Below are 14,400 nucleotides of genomic sequence, written 5' to 3' on the forward strand. Positions count from 1 at the left end.
TACATATACACACAAAGCACAACTACTCTGAGATTAGGGAAACTGCTATTACTGCTTAACCCACAATGTAATTAATCTGCTGTTTCTCAGCCATGAACAAGTTGCTTGATTATCCAACCTGAATATCCAACTTTACCTGCAGTGCTTGTTCTTGGATATCACGAAATAATTCCATATCTTTCTCAGTCATGACTTCCTGGCTCCCAAAAAGCCGCTCCTCATTTTCTTGTTTGCCATCCCAGCCATCCTGATTGTCTGCATATAAAGAAAGAACTCACATGTTAACTATCCTTAGATTAGTAAATGAATTAGAAAAAATTTCAAGTCTTTATTTCAATTTGAAGAACTTAATATATAACAAAGAAGAATACAGCATTAAACTGACTCCTAGAAGAATACTCTCAATAAATATTTATGTATTAAATCTGCTTTATAGCGGAAATCCTGAATTATCTTAGAGTTTCTGAAAATATTACATAACTAAATTTAAACTTCATTAAAAGATTGTCATCTGTTATAAACACAAGAAGAAAAAGGTCAAGGACTCAATGTTGACAGCATTCCCAAACTGGAAGAAAAAAGTACCATCTAAAGGTACTACGTGAATTTAATGCCCCCTAGTGCATGACACAGAGAGATGCAGGCACAGTTCTAATACAGCATTCGGTACTTAAACTTTATAATTCATAAAGAAAATGACAGCATCTATTAAAGCAAATGTTCACACCAATGCCTAAAGCTCAATACTGGTTCTCTATATACTTTATACATTTTTCTCTAATAATTTCTAGTTCAAAAGCTTTCTAGTAGATTCTTCTAATAAACCATCTCCAGTATAAATGGTTAATTCAAAAACGTCCTTCATTAGGATTTGCTTTGAGATTCTTTCCAAGTTTAATCTCAACAGACTGCACATTTTCTCAGATAAACATGCTCAGACAGGAGCTTATCTACAATCTACATGGCTGATAAAGACATGATCAGTGTTGAATGCTTAAAAGGAGTAATTAGTTAATCATCACTATGGTTAAAAAAAAAAAAACAATCAATAAAGCATACAAAGGGGACTCTGACAATGACAAGGACTTTCTCTCCTGCACTGGACAATCAACCATTTATGAAAGGAGGAATGACAGCAATGAATACACTCCCTCACCAAAGAGACATTCAGGAAGGAAACCAAGGTCAGGGAATTCTCTTGCAGCAGATGAGACACTATAACTCTGGCCTCTGTGATCCAAAATGAGTTCATTCTCATTCAACTTTCTTCAGTCCTTTCTACTTCCTTCACAGGGTTAGTTTCCCTAAATTCAAGGCTGGGCAATGAGACTATGTTAAGTTTTAATTTATTGGACAGCTAATCAAATTATTCTCCTCTGTCCTGAATGATCTGCAACATTGTTAAGTCCTCTCCACAGATGTTTTCTATTTTGAAAACTAGGAAACTTAGCCTGATACATAAGCAGCCTGGAGCTGTTTTTCTCTATCTCCCTTTTTTAAGTGCAATCCATGAAAACTTACAGCTATATTTGCCAAGATCTAAAGTAGAAAAGTCAATGACCTCATGACATCTGCATATATTTTAGTCTTCTCTTCATGCTTAGATCAACAGCATTTTACCCACCTCTATTCTTTCCAGTTTCCTTCCTGGAATAAGCAAGGCATCAACACATTCACCATATGATTTATTTAGTAATTTATGAAATGTAAAGTTATCCTCAAGGTTACACCCCAAGTTTCTATAGGAAGAGTCTTTGTGGGTCTACCAAAAAAGCAGCTTCCTTTTGCCTAAGAGGTCCTACTGTCCGATTCTGCAACTTCATCGCTATCCGCTAAATTCCTGCTATAGGTATCACCTCAGTATCATCTACATATGTTTTTTCAATGTGTTCTTATATTCTATAACCAATTTTTTATAATCAAATATAAATCTACTCTAGATAATTAGTGTTATCCCAAATAATACATGTATGGAATACTATCTGTTGCTAGGTTTGTTCCAAACTCTTACCTGTGGGCCAATCTGAAGTGCTTGACTTCCTGTTGCCCCTCTTTCTGATTCGATATTGCTCAGAGTAGTCCACCACTTCCCCCCGAGGTTTCCGCCCATCAGGGGAAGGGGTAAAAAATTTGGTAAGGCCATCAATGAGCCCTTTGGTTTTCTTGTTGAACTTCAAGGGGACACTGCTATCTCTGCAGAAGTCCAAGCCATCTATCCGCTCTAAATATCCTTCTTCTGATGATGATGATGCTGATTGGCTGGAAAGAGTGATTTTTCGTTTCCTACCCCTTCCAGGGCCAGTTCGAACTTTGCTGAAGGGACCTTTTGATCTAAAGAATTAAACAGGGGAAAGGGTAACTGTTAAAAAAGATATTTATAAGGATCCTACTTAATACATAACATATAATTAGTAAGGAACCTACAGCTTTATTAAAATCTGTATTAAGAATATTCTGCAACTATAAATAGTACTCTATGAATCAAAATTATTATTATTAGAAACATCTGCTTCCAGGAAGCCTACTTATAGTGCAAAGAACAGTAGGCCAGCAGTCAGAAGACTTGTTCTAGTTATAATTCTCTCTCTTACTAGCTGTATTAACTTGAAGAAAACACATATTTTCTAAACATTTATGTCAGTGTCTTTATCTGTAAAATGACAATTAGACTAGAAAACAACTAAGATCCTTCCAGGTATAAAGTTCTACTACACTGTGATCTCTGCACCAACTCAAAGTTATATTTTATCTCTAAAACACAAGGACAGGTTATTCTTTGAAAGCCAGGAATCAAAACATCATTTTAGAGGAAAATCAAAGCTTAAGATTTTGAATATAGACCACAATACTGGTTCTGTATATTTCAGGTTGCTAATGCCCATTCATTTCAGTTATATCACCTTCAAGATAGTCCTAAGTGTATTAAGTAAAACTTTTGCGAATAAAGGGAGGTTGATAAGCCTGAAGATATTTACATATCATCAAAGGTGAGTTACTACAGAGATATTTTTTAAAAGACAAAACTAGCTACTGAATCTTGCCCCACCTCCTCCAGACATAGCCCAGCTTTCTAGTCCAAAATTTCTGGTTTCTGGTAACAGATGAAAACATTCAAATTATTTTCAATAAGAAGAACACAAAAATGGGACTTAGCCATCAGTTCAATAGGAAGAACCTATCTAGTGATTTGTATACCTAATAGATATTAACAACTGAGACAAGATCAGGAGAGAGACAAGTAAAATGTCACAGTAACAACTTTTTTTTTTCCTGTTTTTATATAAGAGAAGCAACCCAGGCAATTGTTAAAAGTCAGACTTTGATGCCAGACTACTTAGATTTTCATCCCAGTTCAACATTTACTACGCCTTAATTTCTTCCTTTGAAAAATGAAAGTAACAGTAGCAGCTAGATTTCACCGGGTTATTAGAAGAATTAAACAATTCAATGTAAAAGCACTTAGAACAGTATCTGGCATTTATTAAGGGCTCAATAAGTGTTAGCCATTACTATTATATGAAAGTGCCAGATAGGACAATGGAAATTTTTTTCATAGAGAACACAAGTGAATCCTACACTATAGAGAAGACCCTATCCTTTTCTCCCCTCACCTTGCCACAAGTACAACTTACACCGTGTTTTGTTTCTTTAACCTGTTTTTTGGGCGTCCTATTGGATTAGCATAGCGCCGTTTTATCTGTGCTGCCTTCTTTTGTAGAAGCTTTCGTCCTTTTTTCCTAGGTCGACATATTTGACATATCCACATGCCTATAAAAAATAAAATTCCACATACAAGTATGATAGATATAAATACACTGAAAGGTTTCAGATAGATAGTCTAAGTCAGGATCCTAATTTTTTCAAGTAAAAGACTGTCACTGGAAAATCTGATGAATAACCCCCCAAAATAAACATTAAAACATATACATACTAAATTCTACAAATAATTGGAAGACACTCACATACACCTTGAAGCCTACACTGGAAGTCCACTGATAGCTAAAAATCCGTGCTCTACATCTAGCACCCAGATCTAATTACTATCCTACAAAAACAAACAACAAAAGCCAGGTTTCCACATAATGTTTGATTCCAGGTCAGGGGAGGGATTATACTGCAACTTCTTGTAGTGCCGAAAAACAAAGAAGTAATTTTTAAAAATGGAGACATGTCAAAAGGATCCAGGACTTAAAAGAGTTCCCAACAGCCAAATGTGGGACAATTTGGGTAAAAATAATCACAGCAATGGATTATAACCCCTAGAATAAAATGATATCCGTAAGTCCATAATGATATAAATAAATGAATGAATGAATAAATGAAACAAAGGAATAGTTCTTCTTTATAGCAGCATTCCAATTAATAAATATAGAAATAATGATGAAAAAAGAAAATCACTGTTATGCAAACACCACTGACAGATGCTAAAGTTAGTGAGCAAATGAAAAAAAGTAACTTTAACGTAGCTATCAAATTTCTTCACTGTAACCAATAGATCAAAATTAACACTCCTAGTATAAGACATGTCACTATTATATACCCCTGCTATGATGCACTGAGAAAGGCACAACATCACTTCCGTGGTATTCTTGCCAAAATTTACAGCTTCAATCTAATCATGAGAAAGTAACAGGCAAACCCAAACTGAGGAGCTTTCTAAAAAATAATAGACCAGTTCTCTTCAAAAGTGTCAAGGTCAGTTAAGACAAAGTTCGAGGAATTATCATAGACAGGAGAAGACTAAGAAAGTATGACAACTACATGTAATGTGACATCATGGGTAGGATCCTGGATCAGAAATTCAAACAAGATCTATAGTTTAGTTAATTGGAGCCTATCAATGTTCACTTCTTGGTTTCAATAATTGTACTCTTTTTGTAAGATGATAACATTAGGGGAAGCTAGGCTAAAGGATACAGTGAGAGCTCTCTGTACTGCTTTGGCCACTTTTCTGTAAGGCTAGAATAATTTCAAACGAAAATGTTACCTGTCTTAAGCTGCTGTATAATCTCTTTGTAGAAGTTAAACACAGGAAAGGAGTCCTAAGAAAATCTTTCTTGGCTGGGCACAGTGGCTCACATCTGTAATCCCAGCACTTGAAAGGTCGAAGTGGGCAGATCACCTGAGGTCAGGAGTTTGAGATGAGCCTGGCCAACATGGTGAAACCCTATCTCTACAAAAAAATTAGCTGGGCATAGTGGTATGCCTGTAGTCCCAGCTACTTGGAAGGCTGAGGCAGGAGAGTTACTTGAACCCAGGAGGCAGAGGCTGCAGTGAGCCGAGATAGTGCCACTGCACTCTAGCCTGAGCAACAGAGCAAGACTCCATCTTCATCCCAAACCCACAACAACAAAAAAATCTTTCTTATCTTAAGGACTCTTAGAAGGCCCTTTGCTCAGACTTCAAATATAGAAAAGGTGAGTATTTATTTTTTAATATTTATAAATTTAAGACTTTTCAAAAAGTAACAATCAGTAAGTGAATTCAGGCCAGGCGCGGTGGCTCATGCCTATAATCCCAGCATTTTGGGAGGCCGTGGTGGACGGGATCACTTGAGGCCCAGAGTTCCAGACAAGCCTGGCCAACATGGGGAAACCCCATCTCTATGAAAATCAAAAAAATTAGCTGGGTGTGGTGGCACACCCCTGTAGTCACAGCTACTTGGGAGGCTGAGGCAGAGGCTCGCTTGGAAGGCTCGCCTGGTAGGCGGAGACTGCAATGAGCCAAAATCATGCCACTACACTCCAGCCTGGGCGAAAGTGTGGGACTCCATCTGTGGGGCAGGGAATAAGTTAATTCAAGTAAAAACCTCAAGTGGTAACAAGGCTACAAAGTACGGTTAAGTCCTTTCCCATTAACAGAAAACTTTTTCCAAACAAATGTTATAAAATATCCTATAGGCGTTTTACTTAAGAAACCTGTAGATTATAAAATCAGAGTTAAAAATGGAATTTGTGATAGGACAAAAAGGAGTAACTGACTGAAGTTTTTTTTAAAAGAAACCCTAAGCATATGAATATGGAAATCCAACCAAAAGGCACTGTGCCCAAACTAAATACCTCTCAATGAACAGGAACAGAAAGAAAAGCTGCACATTAAGCTGCACCCTTATGATTTGGACACTTTTTTGTTGACAATGTATTTCATAAAAAGATTTACATTTTGAATAAACTGTCTCTCTATAGCTCTAGGCCCCTCAAAAGTGCTAAGCTGTAATATAATCAACATGATTTGTTTGTTTTATTTCCTCCTTTCAAGAAAGAGGTATTTCAAGATATATTAAGCCAAGTATTTTATCTTCTAGCTAGAGAAGTATACATATTTATGCAAATATGTATAAATATGCCTATCAATATATAGGGATGCCTATATATTGAAAATAACAATACATGCATACCATATAGAAATGTTAAGATACCTAACCAGATCCCCACCTTTTAAGGTGCCAGTTTTCTTCCTACTTACACAACCTCAAAAAGAAAGATCCAATTATTATTCTTTCATTTAACAACATAAATAAAATGTGCTTTCACTAACATATTTCTTTATAGTCCCAATTTGATTTCAGAAAGTATTTCTCACCTTTTGGCATCCGGGTGAGAGGTGGATCACAACACTCCATGTGAAAACCTCGGTCACACGAATCACAAAAGAGCATGTTATCCTATTAGAAAAAAGAAAGGACAGTTTTGCTTAACCTTATGAAGCAGAAACATGTTAGGATCATGACCACATAAAACCTAGAAAGCTTCAAGGATCTTAAAGAAAGAGATGAGTGACCATAATATTGTTTTCTAAATTTGTATCAACTAAGTAAATAGACAGTTAGCAAAAAGTTATGTTACAGCCAATCTTTGATAAAGAGCTAAAATTCCATTAGTTTCAAGTCTATCCAATAACCAGAAATAAGCTAACCCTGGTCTGCTTTAATAATGAGAAAAGAACAATTTGTAACTAATATATCAACTGACTATCCTAAATGAATGCCTCTGTACCACTGAAAGAAATTTTGGGACTATTTCTTTAATGTAGCTTTGTCTGTCTGCAAATATGTAATTAATTGCTTTATAAATTATCTAGACATAATCTAAGTCTAAATGAACAAGCATTCTAAACTAATGACATGTAGATTAAAAGAAGCTACTGGCTATTCTAAATGCTACTGGACCAACTGTCTGAAAAATAATCAGCCATATTTAGATGAAAACACTGGTCGGACATTCTACTGGAAATGAAACACCCGTATTAGAAGGCAAAGATACTCACCGCATTTTTGCCTTGATCTCGACAGGAGCTGCACGTTTTACACTCGATGCACTGCCACCGTAAGGCCTTCACTCTAACCGTTAGTTCAGGGGAAAACTTTAAACAGGATGGATGGCCTAATGAAGAGGGAGAATATTCATGGATGAAACAATAGAACCATGTTGCTATTATGTAGAAAAAGGCAATCATCTTAAATACAAAGTACATATCAAATAAAGCAAGATGCTCCTGGAAGTTTGCTACACATTTCTCATAAGGACTTGGCACCACAATTCAGTTTTATCAGTGTTAAAGAGAAATTAGGACCCCTTCTGCACAATTTGATTATAAAAAACTTGAAAAACTCCAAACTTTTGTTAAGCCTGCATCAAAGCATTATGTTTGTATAAATGCCGGTGAATATATGAATACATATCTGTTCATATATGAGAAATGCTCATATATGCATTACTGAAAGAATATACAAAAAACCATTTACATTGGTAACATCCTAGAAAACTGAGCTATATGTATCTAGAAGGAGAGGATTTTATATTGCACTTTTATACCCTTTTGTGCTGCCATTTTTTAAAATGATAACATGTAACTTGTAATTTAAAAAATACAGTTAGTCCCTTCTGATCTGCAGTTTTGCTTTCTGAGGTTTTAATTACCCACAGTCAACTGCAGTGTGAAATTAAATAAGCAACTCCTTATTTAATATCAAAGCAACTCCTTATTTAAGCACAATGTTCTAAGTAGCATAATGAGATCTGCTGTCCTAACTGGGCTGTGATCATCCACACTGCATACACTACCCACTTGTTAGTCATTTAGTGGTTATCTGGGCTATCAGACTATCCTTGGTATCACCATGCTGGTGTTATTATCATGCTTGTGTTTGAGTAACCCTTACTTTACTTCATAATGGCTGCAAAGCACAAAACTAGTGATGCTGGCATGTTGTTATAATTGTTCTATTTTATTATCTATTATTCTTAACCTCTTACTGTGCCTAATTTATAAGTTAAACTTTATCATATGTATGTATGCACAGGGAAAAACAAAGCACCATATACACAGAGTTCAGTTTTATCTAAGTTTTCAGGCATCCACTGGGGGTCCTGAAACCCCCAAGAATAAGGGGGAACTCCTGTATACAATAAAAATCCTGTCACTTAAAGTGAGTTATCTGCTCACAATTTAAGGCACACAAGCTAAAACTAAAACCAAAAGCAGTTTTTCTATGGTGCTCAGAATGAATAGCAACAGGGAAAAAAAACATGCTTCCTCTTCCCAGAGTCAGTTATCAATCTGACTCTAAAAAATTAAGGGTAGCCAATATGCCCTCAACTCTAAAAACAGCTGTCCCTCTCTCTCCTCCAAAAGTTGGTTGTGTTTATTTATCTTTGGTGAGAGAAAGAGCTTGTTAAATCATCTTCTCCTCTCTTTTCTATTCCTAAAGGATTTTCTCTTTTATGAGATAGCAAGTTTATCATCAAAACATCACTAGCACTGAAGGAAAATCCAAGAGGTGTGTGAAAATTTCACCCATAATCCTATCATCCTAGAATAACAGCCATTTTTATGTTACACTTTTCCTATTCAAACTAGCTGAAAGCTCTTGCATGACTGTAATTTTAGCATATAGTTTTTATTTAATTTTATTTAAGTAAACTTTATATTCCTTAAACTAACCATATTCCACTGACTAATACACTATAACCTGCATGACCATTTCCCTATTGTTAAATACTGAGACTAGAGAACACTAAAGTGAATTACTTCATGTTTACAGATTATTTCTTTTAAATTAATTCCTTAGAATGAATTCCTCAAAGTGGGATTGGTAAGTCAAATTAATTATACATTTTTATAGCTTGATAGGCACTGCTAAAACATCTTCCGAAAACTATGATATAATATACAGTGCTACCAGCAAAAGAACAAGTGTTTTAACACAATTACATGAGCTCTAAGTTTGAGCTCTATTTTCTTTCAATTGTGATTATTACAAAAGCTATAAAATGATACTTCACTGCTACTATGGTATGTGTTCCTATTATTACTTGAGTAAAACACTTTATAGGCTCAATTATTAGTTTTCTTTCATATAAATTACCAGTTCATAGGCTCTGCTCTTCAGACTTTATGCTTAGAAATGTAAACACGTTCTTTATACTTACATAGCTTCTGGCCCCTTGCCATATTTAAAGCCATTATTTTCCCCAAATTATTCTTGCTCTATTTTAGGTACGTTATTTTTTAATTTAGAAAATATCAATGTTCATGTATCCAGCTAACCCATGCTTTCCTTCCTGGGGTACTGTGACAGTCAGCCTCCAAGCTACTCCCTAGGCATTTTTGCCTCCTTCTCATCATACTTTCACAGCTCCCTCCCATATAACTGGGTTGATCTGCATAACCAAGAAGACACTGCTGAAATAACACAGTGTGACTCCAAGGCCAGGTTATAAAACACACTGCACATTCCACCTCACTCTCTCTCAAATACTCATTGGGGAGGCCAGCCGCCATGTTGCAGGCACTCATGCAGTCCGGTGAAGATGTCCACATGGCACAGAACTGAAGCTTCTTGTTAACAGGCTGTGGCAGCAGCAACTTGCCAGCCAAGTAAATGAGCCATCATGAAAACCTTCAGATGACTGCAGCACCAGTTAAAATCCTGGCAGCAAACTCATGAAAGATACCAAGACAAAACAACCCAGATAAGCAACTCCCAAATTCATGACACACAGAAACAGTATGAAGTAAAAAATGTTTTGCTGCTTTAAGCTGCTAAGTTTTAGAGTAATTTATTTTACTCTAAATAAATAGACAGCAATAGTTAATTGTTTAACTATTTAATTGTTAATAGTTATTAATAGTTAATTGTTTAACAATTTCTTTAAAAGTTACTACTACAGTAACAGTTTTCAAATTATGTTCACCCTTAGCTTAGAGAGATGCAGAAACCACCTCAAATAGAATGCTACTTAGAAGGTAGAGCTGTAAACACAACACTCCCTATCCTCCCTTTCATTTCCACCTTACTCAGAATAAACTCATTTTATGTTTCATATATTTAGGTTTTATTTAAGGAATTTGAAAATCACTGCATTATATTGTATGCCATTGTATTTTCATCTAATCTTTTATGGTTTATGGTTTCTATTTAACTATGAAATCCATCCAGAGTTCATTTTAGTTTGTGATGGCATGTTGGATATAATCACCCAGCACTCAAGATCTATTCTCACCTTCTTCTATGCATAAACTGAAAAGCTCAAAACTGTACTTCTTAGACTCCTCTGCAGCTAGGCTCTAAGTTCTGACAACTCGATATGTTCTCCAGGGATATTTGAAAGGCAAAAACAAAGCAAACATCATCCTCCTCCTAGTACTATTTTCTAATGATAAGAAAAGTCATGGAAACTACCGTATCCATGTTTCTCCCTTGTGGATATCCAGAGCTATTGTGATGATGGCCAAACTCAGCTCTTCAGCACCAAGTACAGAGCACAATTGTTCTGCAGGACTCCCTCCTGCTTCCACCTCTTTCAGATAGAGGCAGGCACACTAACTCCTTGGATGGGTCAGTTCTGCAGTGCCCCAGGTGTCAGTCGTTAAAGCCCAGACTCCAGCTTGCCTCTTTAGCCCCACTAACAATTTCACAAATACCTAATTCCATTATTAACTTCCTTCCTCTTGAAGTATCTAGTGTGGTTTCTGTTTTCTAAACTAAGTCATGATTGTTATCAATATAAAACACTGAAAATTAAGCCAATAGTCAAAGATAATGCTGGTTTACCAAGGCCTTCCTGTAATGTCTTGTGAGTTCTTAAAATGTAGAGCAAGAATATCTCTGGAATTGGCAAATTAGGAGATTCTGCAAATTCTTTCTTAGGGCCTAGAATTTCACACTGCTTGCTAGACTGCAGTATCAACACTATTTCCCAATGTGACATATGTAAGTTTCCATCAAGAAAAACAAATCTGTTATCCTAGTTCTATTCATCAAGCCCGAGGCATAAATCAAGAAAGCTAAGTAGTGATTATTAAAGAAACCAGCAATAACTTCAAACTGATTGCTGTGATTTAAGCAGATGTTAAATACTGAAATGTACAGACCAACAGGAAAAAATAACCCCATAGAAAATGTTTTATATAAAAAAAACTAAGACCTGATTTAAATTAACTGAATTACACATTTCAGCAATATATTCAAATCCCTTCCTAGTGCAGAAGCTCATCTCAGTTAGTTAAAATCATAATCAAATTAAAATACAGTCATGCATCACACAAGGACATTTAAATCAAATACAGTCCACATATATCTGGGCACAGTGTCTCATGTCTGTAATCCCAGCACTTTGAGAGGCCAAGGAGAGCGGATCACTTGAGGTCAGGAGTTTGAGACCAGCCTGGCCAACATGGTGAAACCCTATCTCTACTAAAAACACAAAAATTAGCCAGGCGTGGTGGTGGGTGCCTGTAATCCCACCTACTTGGGAGGCCGAGGCAGGAGAATTGCTTGAACCCAAGAGGTGGAGGCTGCTATGAACCAAGATAGCGCCACTACACACCAGCCTGGGTGACAGAGGAAGACTCTGTCTCAAAAACACACAAGAAAAAATAGACCACATATGACTGTAGCCCCATAAGGTCTTAATACTGTATTTTTACTGTACCTTTTCTATAAATATGTTTAGATACACAAATATTCACCTGTGTTACAACTGCCTACAATATTCAGTATTGCATAGGTTTGAGCCTATGAGCAACAGACTACACCATATAACCCAGGTATGTAGTAGGCCGTCCCTCTTGATTTATGTCAGAACACTCTATGATCACATGATGATGAAACTGCCTAAGGACATTTTCTCAGAATGTATCACCCATCATTAAAAGATGCATGCCTGTATTAATTTCAGAAGAATCAAGGACACAAGCTCAAGTTAAACATACTTTCCTCTTGCTTTCATAACACATTTTAGAACAACAGAAGGAAGTCACATACCACTGTTGCCACAGTCGGCACAGGAGATGAGTTCCTCTGGCTTCTTTTCTCGGTTTTGTTCTTTTGTACCAAGACAGAAACTACAGATGGGGATTGGTTCGGCAACCGGCTGTGAAGAAAAACACAATTCATTCCAGTACTAATACTTTTATTTAGTATTACTATAAAGACATTAAAATTATAGTTTTAAATTCCTATGAGAGTAAGTTTAGGACAACTGTATTACTCTCCTAAATTCCAACTAAGTAGGTGAGTTTTTACAAGGCTGTTCTGGCTAGGCCTTTATAACTGGTCCTTGTGAGGACCATTTAGAAACTTTACTTCAAAAAATCGTATCCCAGTCATGTTCGTCACTTAGAAACTAAGTGATACAATGTGGATTTTAAAACCCAAACCCTTAAGATTGAAAAATTCAACTGGAGTAAGTTCAAGAAGACACAGTCTAAGCCCTGAAAATGCATGTTATCTACTGGAAGAGCAGTAAGCTATACACAAGTAAACAGAGACACAGTGACTCCTTGGCAGAAGACATTAAGTGCTATAAGAGAGAAACAGTAAGTGTTTTCTAGCAGTAGGAAAGAGAAATTCCAACTGTGGTGTGGAGGAGGGGAAAGGCTGAAAGAGGAAGACAGCATGTATTAAGTACCGGTACTACGTTATGGGATCTTCAGAAACTTGTCCAAGGACAATAGCTAACAAGTATTAAAAGCAGTTTAATCTATGTTCCTTCTAAGAGTGATGGAGAGAAGGCAATAGAGGTAGTATAAACAGAACAGACTTAGGTGTGCAGTCTGGTAAGGCCAATGCTTCAAGTACTTGGTTTCTGCTACAAGAGAGGAAAAGAAAAAAATAAAAGAAAGAAGCTAGATAAGTTCATGAAGACTGCCACCAAAGGTCAGCCACTGAAAGTAAAGAAGTTGGACTTTCAAACTCACTAAAATATATACATTAAATATCTGCAATTACCTAAATATAGCTTTCAAATGAAAATATAACGTGTTTTTTTAATTGGACTTTATCCTACAGGCAAACTTACTGAACCAGGATATATCCACCTGTATTGGAGAAAAATAATTATTGTAGCAATATCAAAGACAAATGGGGAAAAGTCCAAAGATAGGTAAAACATTTAAACAGTAGTTACAATGGTCTGGTGAAGACAAGTGAGAATTTGAACCAAAGCTAAGGAATTGAAATAGAAGAAATAGCAATGGGCTTAAAACCAGTTGTGAGAGTAGCAGTAAAACAAAATGAGTTAAATACGACTAAGGGAACTGAAAAGACGCTATCAACCGTGCACAGTGAGTCATCTTAAAGCAGAAAATTTGGAAGAAAGCAAAGGAAAGCAATTTGGAGGAAACTGAAGAGTTCCATTTTACATGTGTTTAGTTGGAGGTACCCTCAGTCACCTCTCAACTATTTATGCTAGGCAGTGTGCAGGATGGCAATAGAAAGTCCTTGAGATGCATTCGTTCGTTCATTCATTCACTTGCTTCCCCAAGGACAAAGTATCGAGATGCATTTAGTCCACTGGAGAGAACAGACAAAGTGCTATAAAATATTTGTAGGTACTATGATAGAACTATAGTAATGGAAAACAGAGAAGGAAAGTGCGGAAGGAGGTACTTTCACAGAAGCAACCTTTGACTTACATTTTTCCAGAAGCATTTAACAGGAAGCCCCACTAGGTTAAAAAGGTGTTCAGAAAGGCAGAAAACACAGAATCAGGTTTGGGAGGGGAAAGTGAGCTTAGTTTAGGGCTTACTGAGCTGAAAAATGCTTTTGTAACATTCACATAGCAATACTCATGGACAATATAATACAGGGAAATCTGAAATTTAAGACAGAGACTGGTCGGGATTTAAAAATCTAGAAGTCATATACATACAAAATGGCATTAAAGCCATCAGAGTTGATAAGTTTTCTCATGAAGAAAGGTGTAAAGAAGAGGCTAAGGGGAGAACACCAATACTTAAGTGGCTGGCACAGAATAAGCCAGAAAAGCAAACAGATTAATGAGAGAGTTGGGTGGAACATCAATATGAAAACATCCAACACAAACAAGCTAACAGTAGTGCTCTAGCCAAGAGACTGAGAGATGAACAGTTAGTTGTCTTAATAATTATGGCTTA

At 36.3% G+C, this 14,400-nt stretch overlaps 1 protein-coding gene across 5 annotated transcripts in view; it reads right to left on the reverse strand.

Moving 5' to 3' along the window:
• Positions 1-14,400, reverse strand: part of KAT6A (lysine acetyltransferase 6A) — a 119,855-nt gene that overhangs the window by 45,397 nt on the left and 60,058 nt on the right. For 4 of the 5 annotated variants that reach the window (XM_008979388.4, XM_078347627.1, XM_035270419.3 and 1 more), the window contains 6 exons: positions 12,269-12,377; positions 7,267-7,382; positions 6,583-6,664; positions 3,633-3,768; positions 2,012-2,331; positions 137-255 (listed from right to left, as the gene is read on the reverse strand). In XM_008979388.4, the coding sequence (XP_008977636.1) occupies positions 137-255; positions 2,012-2,331; positions 3,633-3,768; positions 6,583-6,664; positions 7,267-7,382; positions 12,269-12,377 (882 nt within the window). The remainder of the gene's footprint in view (positions 1-136; positions 256-2,011; positions 2,332-3,632; positions 3,769-6,582; positions 6,665-7,266; positions 7,383-12,268; positions 12,378-14,400) is intronic. The other variant, XM_035270420.3, reaches the window with a different exon arrangement.

Source organism: Callithrix jacchus, chromosome 13 (genome assembly GCF_049354715.1).
Source record: "Callithrix jacchus isolate 240 chromosome 13, calJac240_pri, whole genome shotgun sequence".
NCBI classification, from domain to species: domain Eukaryota; kingdom Metazoa; phylum Chordata; class Mammalia; order Primates; family Cebidae; genus Callithrix; species Callithrix jacchus.